The sequence below is a fragment of the Anoplopoma fimbria genome, chromosome 13, assembly GCF_027596085.1.
Source record: "Anoplopoma fimbria isolate UVic2021 breed Golden Eagle Sablefish chromosome 13, Afim_UVic_2022, whole genome shotgun sequence".
Taxonomy (NCBI): Eukaryota; Metazoa; Chordata; class Actinopteri; order Perciformes; family Anoplopomatidae; genus Anoplopoma; species Anoplopoma fimbria.
This window is the reverse complement of record NC_072461.1, coordinates 28,001,601-28,013,805: the sequence shown is the minus strand read 5'-3', so window position 1 is coordinate 28,013,805 and position 12,205 is coordinate 28,001,601. Positions and strand designations below refer to the sequence as shown.

The 12,205-nt window shown below is 39.4% G+C and overlaps 2 protein-coding genes across 2 annotated transcripts; one reads left to right on the top strand and one right to left on the bottom strand.

The window, feature by feature from the left end:
- Positions 1-1,089: 1,089 nt before the first annotated feature.
- LOC129101416 (protein-lysine 6-oxidase-like) lies at positions 1,090-4,740 on the top strand. The gene is made up of 6 exons (XM_054611229.1): positions 1,090-1,594; positions 2,298-2,406; positions 2,572-2,703; positions 2,807-2,963; positions 3,549-3,644; positions 4,621-4,740. Exons 1-6 carry the CDS (start codon positions 1,090-1,092, stop codon positions 4,738-4,740), a joined length of 1,119 nt encoding a protein of 372 aa, XP_054467204.1.
- A 5,383-nt stretch (positions 4,741-10,123) lies between these two features.
- LOC129100881 (type-2 ice-structuring protein-like) lies at positions 10,124-12,205 on the bottom strand. Its single transcript, XM_054610421.1, has 6 exons — positions 12,145-12,205; positions 11,932-11,994; positions 11,298-11,407; positions 10,766-10,900; positions 10,278-10,377; positions 10,124-10,194 (listed from the first exon to the last, which is right to left on the bottom strand). The coding sequence occupies exons 1-6, from the start codon at positions 12,203-12,205 to the stop codon at positions 10,124-10,126; spliced, it is 540 nt and encodes a 179-aa protein (XP_054466396.1).

The window sequence follows — 12,205 nt, the reverse complement described above, 5'->3', positions numbered from 1 at the left end:
TTTTAGTAAAAGTTCCTTTAACATTCTGAATTTTGAGACGTCTCTGTGTCGGTGCAGTTAACGGACACTCTGGAAGCCCTGCAATGCTAAACAGTAACCTTCTTAAATCAGAAGACATTCATTAACTGTTTTCTGTTGACAAAAGAAGCTTGAACAAAGCTGGAGTTCCTGCTGTTGCTGCTGTTTTGGGTTTGGCTGAAGTGCAAACTGTTATGTGTGAGGTCTGGAAATTACAAAATAAAAGCCTCAGACGCTGCTGAAGCCTTTGCATTTATTTAAGATAATCCAGATTTCTCCTTTATCTAAAAGGATCAGTGTTTTGCTGTATTGGATTCTTGTCATTTCAAACATCCTTTCTTAAAATCTCAGAGAGGCCAAAACAGTGTTTCTCGTGAATATATTTATATATATATAAGCAAATAAATCAGCTTTTACCTTCATACATCAGTGTTTTGTGTTTATCTTTGTGCATTTTGAAAAGTGACAGTTCATGCACCAATGAGACAGAAATGGCGTCTTATTGGAGAAGCACTTGTTTCATCTCTTTGTAGAGAGTTCAAGGTCATCTATGAGGTCACATGCCCAAACCTGCCCTCCTCCTCCTCCTCCTCCTCCTCCTCCTCCTCCTCCTCCTCCTCCCTCCCTCCTCCTCCTCCTCCTCATCCCTCCTCCTCCTCAGCAGTAGTCTAGTAGCTGCTGAGCTTCACTCCAGAGGAGCTCTTCATCTCTGTGTTTGGAAGCAGTCTTCATCAAACATCCATGCTTTCTCTGGGAGGATGAAGGAACTCTCCTCCTCCTCATCCTCCCTCCTCCTCCTCCTCCCTCCCTCCTCCCTCTCTCCTCCTCCTCATCCTCCCTCCTCCTCCTCCTCCCCTCCCTCCTCCTCCTCCTCAGCCTCCTCCTCCTCCTCCTCCTCCTCCTCCTCCTCCTCCCTCCTCCTCCTCCTCCTCCTCCTCCTCCCCTCCTCCTCCTCCTCCTCCTCCCATCCTCAGCAGTAGTCTAGTAGCTGCTGAGCTTCTCTCCAGAGGAGCTCTTCATCTCTGAGTTTGGAAGCAGTCTTCATCAAACATCCATGCTGTCTCTGGGAGGATGAAGGAACTCTCTCCTGAAGCCCTGCTCCTGTCTCTCTCCCACCTCTGCTTCCTCTGTAGTTTCCTGGACGTGTCTGTGTCTCAGGAGGCTGCTGGCGGCGGGGATGAAGCTCTCCGACCCGGGCTGACATGGCACCATAACGGGCAGGTCTTCAGCATCCTGGGCGGCGGCTCTCAGTACCGGCCGTCCGGCAGGAGGCGGCCCCCGGTGGTGGTCCTCAGCAGCACTAACGACACGGTCCCGGTGCCGGTCCCGGTGCCGTCCCGGGTCTCCCCTCGGGTCCCTGCCTCCAGCGACACCGCGCAATTACGCACGGAGATGCGTCGTCCTCTGCAGCCGGAGCCAGGAGGCCGCCGGGAGGACGGGATGGTCGGAGACGACCCCTACAACCCCTACAAGGCTTCTAACTCCTACCCCTATTACAACTACTACAACTCCTACTACAGACCCAGAGCCAGGACCCAGGCCCGGCACGGGTACGGAACCAGCGACCACCAGCACGGTGCGAGACATCACCTGTACTGTTACTGTCATCACTGTGATCTGAATAATGCTCCATGTTCAGTTAATAGTGTGTCCTCCTCCCCATCCTTTGGCACAGACATGCAAAGCCAAAGTGTTTCTCTTTTAGTTCTTATTCTTAGTCTGTGTTTGTTTAGAAATGTTCTGTCTCTTTTGATCATTTTCTGTCTCTTTGGTGTCGTTTTCTGACTCAATTAGATTTCTTTTTGTAGCCATTTTGTGATTCATCCATGTCGTTGTTTGGTGCCCCTTTTAGTCATTTTTGTGTCTCTTTGTAGTCTCTTTGTCTTTGGTCATTCTGAGTATCTTCCTGGTCAGTAGTGTATCTTTCACTGTTATTTTGTAGATGAAGGTCAGGGGGGTCACTGACACATTGGGCTCAGTGACCCCCCCCTATTCAGAAATCTAATGAATGAGCTAATTGTTCCTGTAGCAGCTCAATCCCTTAATTAAACTCATTCATGCAGATGTTTTTTACATCTCTGACCCTAAATTCAAGAGACATTTCAGTCTGGCCTCTTCTAATTCGGAAAATTGCATCCTATGTTCAAGATGTAGTACAGTAAAAAGTACAATAATTACCCCTGAGATGTAGTGGAGTAAAAGTAGAATAAGTACCTCTGATACGTATTACAGTAAAGAGTACAGTATTAATGTGGATGTGGTCCTGGTCCTGGTTCTAGGTCTCCCTGATCTGGTTCCTGATCCGAACTACATCCAGATCGCCACCTACATCCAGAGGATGCCCATGTACAACCTCCGCTGTGCTGCTGAGGAGAACTGCCTCGCCGCGTAAGACAACTACTACTAATACTTAATTACTTAATTACTTAAATACTTTAATACTTTTTTAATACTTAATGTAAAAAAAGTAAAATCATTAAGTTACATTCAGGTCCCAGCTGTTTTTTTAAATTTTCTTATAATTAATATTCTGTGTCTCCTTTCCTCCTCCAGCTCCTCCAGCTCCGCCCATGACTATGACACCAGAGTGTTGCTGCGGTTTCCTCAGCGGGTGAAGAATCAGGGAACAGCTGACTTCCTGCCCAGTAAACCTCGTTATTCCTGGGAGTGGCACAGCTGTCACCAGTATGTAGCTCTGCCTCCTCCTCCTCTTCCTCACGTCTCTGTGGAGCGACATCCTTACTGACCCCTGTGTTGTTGTTGTTGTTGTTGTTGTCGTCGTCGTCAGTCACTTCCACAGCATGGATGAGTTCAGTCTGTACGAGCTGCTGGACGTCCACACTCAGAGGCCGGTGGCTGAAGGTCACAAGGCCAGTTTCTGTCTGGAGGACACTTCCTGTGACCCGGGATACCACCGCCGCTACGCCTGCACCTCCCACACCCAGGTAACCACACACACTCACACAAACAAACGCGTGCGTACGCACAAACACACGCACACATACACACGCACACACACAGACTTGTTTTTCTCCCTTGTAGGGCCCAAAGGTTTTTTGCCCAAATGTGGGGTCCACCCTTTCCAGTGGTTTTACAACTCTGTAAAAATGCAGGCAAGATTAAAAAATCTATATAATAATATAATAATACACACACACTCACTAACACACACACACACACACACACACACACACACACACACACACACACACACACACACACTGACACACAAAAACACATGGACACTCACGTACACACAAACACACACAAACAAAAAACACATACACACTCATACACAGACCTTGCTGAGTCCACCACTTGCTGAGTCCAAACACAGGAATGATCAATAAGAGACGCACAGAACAAATAAATTAATTAAAAGATGTAATCAATAAGCTTGTGAACTTTAAGATGTTTAATGTATTAGTGTGTGTGTGTGTGTGTGTGTGTGTGTGTGTGTGTGTGTGTGTGTGTGTGTGTGTGTGTGTGTGTGTGTGTGTGTGTGTGTGTGTGTGTGTATGTGTGTTCAGGGCTTGAGTCCAGGTTGCTATGACACCTACAACGCTGACATCGACTGTCAGTGGATCGACATCACCGACGTCACTCCTGGAAAATACATCCTCAAGGTGTGTTTTTATTCCACTCACATTTTAGGTTTAAGTTATTCTATATTTTCCTCATTACTCACATTAGAACACCAAAATGTGGATTAAACCGCCGCTGATAATAGTCCCCAACAAACACATTTTCTTCCTGTTTGAGAAACGTTTGCTTAAAACTACAGGCAGCACCGTTCAGCCTTTAAAGTCATCATTTCTATCATATGTAATAAGATCAGACAGAAGCAATATATCAGTCTGAGAAACAGATTGAAATAGTTGATTTCAGATAGTCCCGCTGTTTTTGTTTAAAAACTTTTTATATTTTCATCCAACATCGATTTGTGCTATGTTAATAAATCATACTCTGGAATCAATCAGCCTTAGTAAACAGTTCATTGATGCCTCCTGTTGCCTACTGTTTTAGGAAAGTAGCTGTTTTGAGCAGGCAGCAACCTCCAGTTCTGAAAAGTGAAGTCAATGCTTCCTGTCATAAAGCTGCATTCTCTCTCCTGTCCATCAGGGGGCGACTCCTCTGGTTGTATAGAAGTCTATGAGAAAATGACTCTACTTCTCTCTTGATTTATTCCCTCAGTAAACATTGTAAACATGAGTTTATGGTCTCAATCTCTAGTTTCAAGTCTTCTTCAATACAGCATGATGTTCATTTAGTAAATGATGCTCCATTTAGAGTCAAACAGACCATAAAGCAGGGGATGCTTTAGGGCGGGGCTACACACTGATTGACAGGTGGACACCAGAGACGTATACGGCGTCTCTACGTCACTCCTCCTCAGTCCAGATATGGTCACTTCTGTTCACTGGTTGCAAAAAAACAAGATGGCAAAAAAAAAATACCAAACTAGACACTTCATAACATCAGTCCACAAACCAATGAGACTACACCCACTTCCTATATACAGTCCATGGAAGGAACTTTTGATAATTCGAAGTAGAATAAGACCAAACAGGTGAGCTGATGACTGTGGTGTCGTCCTGTCAGGTGACGGTGAACCCCCGTCAGCAGGTCCCAGAGTCCAACTACAACAACAACGTGGTCCGTTGTGACGTCCAGTACACCGGCACCGCCGCTCACGTCTCCGGATGCACCACCACATCGTGAGTTCCTTCATTATTACTAATTTGAGATTCATTTTATGTCTACTGTTTTTGCAGAGACAGAAGGAGTGTCAATGATTGACAGCATCACCTCAAAAACATAAGTTATCTTTAATGATCAATACTATAATAATTTTTCTTTGTTCATTTGTTTCTTGCAGCCACTGAGACAAATTCTGCAGCATGAAGTGGAAAACCAACACAAACGGAATGAATGCTATAGAGGATGAAGCTTAAAGTTAAATGTGACCAGGTTAAAGCAAAAAAGGGATCACTGTAAGACTCATGAAACACCTGAAGCAGATTATTTTAGTCAAAATGAAGCCTTAAGTCAGAAGGAGCTTTAACTGACATTAGCTTTTTCTTTAAATAACAAACCGGTATTAGTGTCTGTGTGAAGGGCTGAAAAGTACAAGTTCAAGAACAAGTAAATGTTGCACCAGGTATTTGTAAATTCATCTCTATGTTTGAGTGTAAATCCTTTCTAAGATATTATTAGCTACTAAATAGTTTTAAATTAGCGATTTGAAGTTGCACCGTTAAAACAGAAAGAGAAACTTTTCTTTATTTGGACCCTTTTCTCCATAATTTTGTGTCCAAGTAACTAATGGGGACAACAATATTTGAAAATGGTCTGGTATTGATCGGTTAATTGCGCACTTACAATGTAACATAACGTCAACTAAAAGTGGTTGTTGTAGCCACTGACAGGCTTTGATTGTTTTTTTTTTGTGTCTGACAACATTATGAAAAGAACCCTACATAGAACGAGGAGAGAAGTCTCGTTCTGGAATCTCGTAAGAGGCGACATGTTGCTGAAAGATAACATTGCAAACATGAGTGCGTTTGTTATGGCGGAGAACATAAAGCGTAGCTTAGAGTTATGTAAATGGCTGAATATTTAGAGGATTTTTTACAATGTATATGAGGTCTTTGAATTTGATTGCAGCCTGTATTTATTTATTTGAGCAAGAGTATACTGATGAAAATTCTCCTTCAAACTCAAGAGCCGATGAGGAGAGAGAGGAGGGTGAACCAGCTGCTGTGACCTTATGCACCACAGAGGAAGAACGCTGTAAGGAGACCTGTTGCCGACCGATATTCAGATTTCAGATCGAGACTTCTCTCTAAGCGGGTCTAGGTCACAATAACAAATAGACCGGATCATGTTAAAGATTGGCAAGGTTGTATTTCTCTGTAGGCTTCTTTCCTTATTGTTCTCAGACACCCATAATAACAATCTGAGCCTGTCAGTGTTAGGTGGACATAATGTAGTAAATTAAATATTCACTACGATCCTGGTTTTGGTGATTTAATTGACATGATCAACTTCAATACTTACATTTAAAATGCTCTTCACAAAGAAAACTCTGCTTCATATCAAATCAAGTTCTTCCTAAACTAACAGCCAGCCACCAGGGGGCGATCAACATCACTATAAAAATGTTATTTTGATGCAAAGATTTCTACACTAGCAGGAATGTAGCAGAACATGGAAGTGAAAATAGTTTTCTGTTTATTTAAATGTGAAAGTGCAATATAAATATATTGTCACTTAAATCAATGAATAATCAAGATGAATAAACAAGATCTCAATATTAATCAAAATATTCCTGGTTGCCAGTTTGGCCATAATCGTGCAGCACTGACTTATTTTTACAATTGCCCTTGCAGCTCAACTAAAAAAATGGTTGTCCCCATTAGTCCCTTAGATACAATAACATGAAGAAATAAGGTCCAAGTTGAAAAACACAGAAGTTCTCCTTTATGAAATGTCTTATCAAAAGCAATCAATCTGTAACATCACTAGCTGTAACTTCACGTCCAAATAATAGCAGTTTTAGGGAGCCAAACCTAACTTAGCTGCCAATCATTTTGTTCATGTAGGAATATGATTTGTATAGATTGAGAACAATTTCTGTTTCAGAGTATGTGGCATTTATGAAGTTTGGAGTAAATGTTGAATATCTGATGACAAAACTTTTCAGACAAATTTAGTTACATCATCGGCGTAACATTTTATAATTTAGGGCTATTTTGGTTTGCAGAATTTAAAATCTTACATGTTCATATCAATAATAAACAGCAAATTGTCCAACAGTACCATATAACTTCTTATACTCAAACAGGTGATATATAAGCAAGCTAACTTTAGTTTCGTAAGATAAGATAGCTTCTTAGTGAGCTATGCAACAGTTACACTTGACAGCTACATATAGGTGTATCATTTAGAACAATTGTTAAGAAGTTGGTGTGGTGCAATATCTGTGTTAATTTAGCGATGAATAAAACTCCACTTTTTTATGACTGAATTTACAAACAGTTGGTGCAACTGGAGATTTCCTACTTTTCATTGGTTACTTGAATTTTTCTCGTTTTCTGAATCGCCATTAAAACCACTTTCTCATGAGCACAGAATAATCATTCACATGCTTGTCCTCTCTGGGCTTCCGTAGGCTTATCTTTTACAACATGTGATGTAACTGATGTTTTACGGACATTTTAATATTAATTTAATGCTTTGAATTGTAGAAATTCCAGTTTCTGAACTTCCTGTTAGTTTTCATTATTTAACTAAAGATGTTTCTCTTTTGTTCATTATTGGTGCTGTAGAGTAGATCTTTCATTTTTTGGTGCTAAAAGTGGTTTTCACTTTGTGCCATTTTGAGTCCACAAACTGAATTAAACCAATAAGAGGGACATGAAAAAAAAGCTTTTGGTGTAAATCCTGCTAGGAGTCAGACTTACAAACCAACTTGTGCCTTTCTGTTGGTGAATGCTGTATTGAGTGTGTAATCAGAGTACACAGTGTGTGTACTTGTAATGAACAACCTGAAACCACACATACCTGCAGAGCTGTATATATGCAAGCTCACATCTCATGTTATCAACCTGCATTACTGCTTCATATCACATTATTAAAGCTTGCTTGACTGTGATCAGTGTTGACGTCTCTATGTACATTTTCAGTGTGCGGATAAAGTGAAAACTAAATATTGGAAAACACAATATTTACAATATAAATACTTTTCAAAAGCAGGCAAATTAAAAAATACATGTGATTTGAATCGCTGATGGAAACAGATGTAAATGAAAAACAATACTTGTTTTTCTCCTGCACACAAAGTGTTCACATTCTGCTGCCACGTAAGAGCTTCATGCAATTTCTAACTATTCTCTAAAGTCTTAGAAGTGCTAATATTTGTCTCTCAGGAGAGTATTAGCTGGGTCTGTCAGATACTCACACTCCTCTAGGAGATTAGGCTGGTAAGCATGATTTTAATCCTTTTGTGCATACACTTTATTTTCAAAGTGACATCTGCCTTCCTCGAAACATAAAGAAACACAGGTCAGCAATTTCATTTCACCAAACAGCAAAGTTTATTCTCTTTAAAGTAAAACAAGAACGAAAAAACTTGCAAAAACAAGTCTTTAATATCAAACCATGTCCTTGTTAACAATACATAATCTAACCTTCTCAATTCATCCGTTACGTTACAATGAGGGGAGAAATAAATATTTAATCAGTAGAAAGTATGTCAGAGTTAATCCCAAGGTAAACTGCAGATTCAGCATCATTCAAGCTATTGTTATTCAAATCTTTACTTAACCTTTAATTTACTTAACCTTTAATTTACATTTTTAAAGTGTTTTATGATGTGTGTAGAGGTCTGTATGGTTAAACTGTAACAGGCCCTGATGCAGATTCTCAATCACGTCTACTGTCTCTGGTGAGTTCATTCAAGGTCACAAAGTTATTATTATCCTTTTTCCATACATTTTTCCATTAACTACCAGTTCTTCATACTTTCAGCTAAATAAAACATTCAAATTTCAAAATGTTCTTTAAGGAGATTTAAGCTTGTATTCAACTACTTTTCTACCCATTATGCCTTTTGAAGTTCAAAGTATTCCATTTACTGCCTCTTCAGTTAATTATTTTCAACTTCTACCTTTTGACCTTTTGACTTTTTAGCTTCCTTTTTCTAGAAATGTATTCAGCTCTTAGCTTCTTTAGGCGATGCAGTTCATATTCTTTTGTAACCTTGGCCAGATCTGTGCCTTGCCACAATTCTGTCTCTGAGCTCCTTGGGCAGTTCCTTGAGTGCTGCAGAAATGATTTTGACCAGATCTGTGCCTTCATTCTCATTTGTTCTGACATGCACTGTGAGCTGTAAGGTCTTATATAGACAGGTGTGTGCCTTTCCTAATCAAGTCCAATCAGTTTAATTAAACACAGCTGGACTCCAATGAAGGAGTTCCTTCGACCCAGAACCATCTCAAGGAGGATCAGAAGAAATGGACAGCATGTGAGTTAAATATGAGTGTCACAGCAAAGGGTCTGAATACTTATGACCATTGCAAAAATTTCTACATTTCTGTTTTTTTCTGTCAAGATGGGTTGCTGAGTGTACATTAATGCGAAAAAAAATGAACTTTTTCGATTTTAGCAAATGGCTGCAATGAAACAAAGAGAAATTTAAAGGAGTCTGAATACTTTCCGTACCCACTGTACACTAACTAATCCCCAACTAATCCTGATTAATCTTTTAAAATGGCACCAGTGAGACGGACTTATGGACTTCATCTTTCTACCTTTATTAAATGTTCAATTACATTTTTTAAGGGAGATAATAACTTCAACAGCAGGTGAAATAGTGCCTGATATAGTTCCACTTGAATAATGGCTAGTCAGTTAAAATGAAAAGCATGCTGTTTTTGTCTGATAGAAATTCAAGATTCAAGAAATAAACCGAATATTCAACACAGACTCACAGACCATCAGTTTCTCAATGCTTAAGATTTTTAATTTGCACAAGACAAGAAAGAAAGAACAGTGCCAAAAGCAACAACACATGTAATCTGGACTTTTAAATACCTCAGAGACGATCCAGCTCCTGTTTATGTCACTTCTGGAATGGAATAATGGTGGTAACTTGAACTCGTATGGTCAAAACCCAACTGGAGAGGTTTAATTTGCTCCTCAAAGCCTCCTTTGTGTGCAATAATTCAACATGTCAAACATCAACTGTACCAGATTTGTAGTTTTTGTCTTGTTCTTCTTATGTTTCTACCCCACAACCCCTTTGTATCTCTCTTTAGAAATGGACAGAGCCAGCCATCATGTCTTTGTGACACATATTGTATAAGTACTTTGAATATCATCTGCAGAAACACACAGTTAATGTTTATCTTGTTGTGTATTGAAATCTATATTTGCACACGTTTCTGTATGTTTTCTCATTATACAGAGTTTTGATACTGTTTAACGTCGACATGTGTGAGTTCCTTAAGTAGCGTTACAGCGATAGAAAAGAAATAAAGAGAAATGGACCAGTGTTTTGTGTTTTTCACTGATGGATCGTGCCTCCCTTTCAGCCCAGGAATCAGGTGTCCATCATGGTGCAGACTGATGGGAGCTTAGCATCACACGGCATGTAATCCAGGCACACTTTATCTGTAAGTACCCAACAACACACAGTCAGTCAGTGCTACACATGTTGCGTGTTTAAATTGTGTTCTCAAGGATAATTGATTTACCTCCAAAGACCAACTTTGCACAATGGTGCTCCGGCTGAGCAGCTTCTCCAGAACACCAGCCCTCAAATTTGGATTCCTGACTGCTGGTCCAAGAGGAATCCTGTGAGGCAAAATATAACAGAATATTGGTTTAAATTAATATAAACTCATATAATATAGTTTTTAAGGCCTCCCTACTATTAGTCAATTAACCAATTACATTATCGTTTTAGTCTTAGATTTCGTGAGCTTGATTAGTTGTTATTTGTGCTTATTTTCACGCTGAATTACTTATTTTCTGAAAACGTTCCAACACATTTTTGCTAAACACAAGATTTAAAATGGGGCCTTCGTGTCAGTTTTACAGATCTTTTGATTAAATCGACAATGACGTTGATTAGTAGACAAAATTGTACGAGTGTTATTCTACTAAGAGTTTCTTGAGTCGAAGACAGCACTAACTCTTTAAGTCAGAACTTGTGTAATGATAAATATATATATATATATACCTCTGTTGAATTAAAGCCTCCAACCCAGACTTGTTTGGTCTCGATACCGGCACTGTCTATCGCAAGGAGAATGGAGTCGAAGTACTCGTCGCCAAGCAGAGAAGAAAGGTTTCCAAACATTACCTGGCAGAATTCCTACAGTGGAGATAAACAACGTTAGTAAAGGACGGCGAAAGAAGTCAAATTAATGCAGAAACATTCTACTGGAATATAAATATATACATTTACTGTACTATACTTAAGTACAATGTGTGGTATTTTATTTTAGTACTTTCTACATCTGCTTCCCTACATCTCAGAGGTAAATATTGTACTTTTTACTGTACTACATCTCAGAAGTAAATATTGTACTTTTTACTTTATTCATTCAATACTTTTACAGTTATTCTTTCATTTAGCTGATAATACTTACAAACTTTTACTTCAGTGAAGTTTTGAATGCAGGACTTTAACTTGTTCATGGTATTAGTACTTTTACTGTAGCAAAGGATCTGAATACTTCTTCCACTGAATAAGAAATCGGCCCGATTACCTCACTTTCAGCCCAAGTCCTCTCGAATGGAACGAAGAGGACACAACCAAAACTGGCCGGGGTCCAACCTTCAGGACAAAGTGAATCCTCCATAGAATCCTCTTCCTCTTCTGAAGACGATATGTCTAGAATTCAACAAAGCAGGTATTGACTTTTATTTATTTTGTTGTTATATCAGTATATTTATGTATGTATATACATGTCTCAAAAAGGTATTATTACAAATCTGAACAAATGTGAACTCACCTGGAACAGAGTCCCCTAGGTCAGCAAATGATTCAATTGTAAGGATAATTTGTCCATCTAAATATCAACAAGAAAGCAAATAAGCGTCTTTTTACGTAACAAATATTGCTTGAACAATAAAAAAACATGAAAATGGAAATACTCCAGTAAAATACATCTACTTCAAAAAGATTGTTCTTATATACAGTACACAACCAAAACTGGCCGGGGTCCAACCTTCAGGACTAAGTGAATCCTCCATAGAATCCTCTTCTGAAGACGATATGTCTAGAATTCAACAAAGCAGGTATTGACTTTTATTTATTTTGTTGTTATATCAGTATATTTATGTATGTATATACATGTCTCAAAAAGGTATTATTACAAATCTGAACAAATATGAACTCACCTGGAACAGAGTCCCCTAGGTCAGCATATGGTTCTGGTTCAATTGGAAGGTCAATTTGTCCATCTAAATATCAACAAGAAAGCAAATAAGCGTCTTTTTACGTAACAAATATTGCTTGAACAATAAAAAAACATGAAAATGGAAATACTCCAGTAAAATACATCTACTTCAAAAAGATTGTTCTTATATACAGTACTTCAGTGAAATACTCACCGGCAACTCCAGCCAAAACCAGCATTGCACAGAAAAGCGCAGACGCAGTGAACATCTTCAT

Bases quoted from the DNA above. Each gene is read 5' to 3' on its own strand.
- LOC129101416 (XM_054611229.1), top strand. From the start codon at position 1,090: ATGAAGGAACTCTCTCCTGAAGCCCTGCTCCTGTCTCTCTCCCACCTC. The intron at 1,595-2,297 runs GTGCGAGACATC...TCCTGGTTCTAG, and splicing joins AACCAGCGACCACCAGCACG to GTCTCCCTGATCTGGTTCCT. The intron at 2,704-2,806 runs GTATGTAGCTCT...CGTCGTCGTCAG, and splicing joins GAGTGGCACAGCTGTCACCA to TCACTTCCACAGCATGGATG.
- LOC129100881 (XM_054610421.1), bottom strand. From the start codon at position 12,205: ATGAAGATGTTCACTGCGTCTGCGCTTTTCTGTGCAATGCTGGTTTTG. The intron at 11,995-12,144 runs GTGAGTATTTCA...GTTGATATTTAG, and splicing joins GGTTTTGGCTGGAGTTGCCG to ATGGACAAATTGACCTTCCA. The intron at 10,901-11,297 runs GTAATCGGGCCG...TCTCCACTGTAG, and splicing joins GGACTTGGGCTGAAAGTGAG to GAATTCTGCCAGGTAATGTT.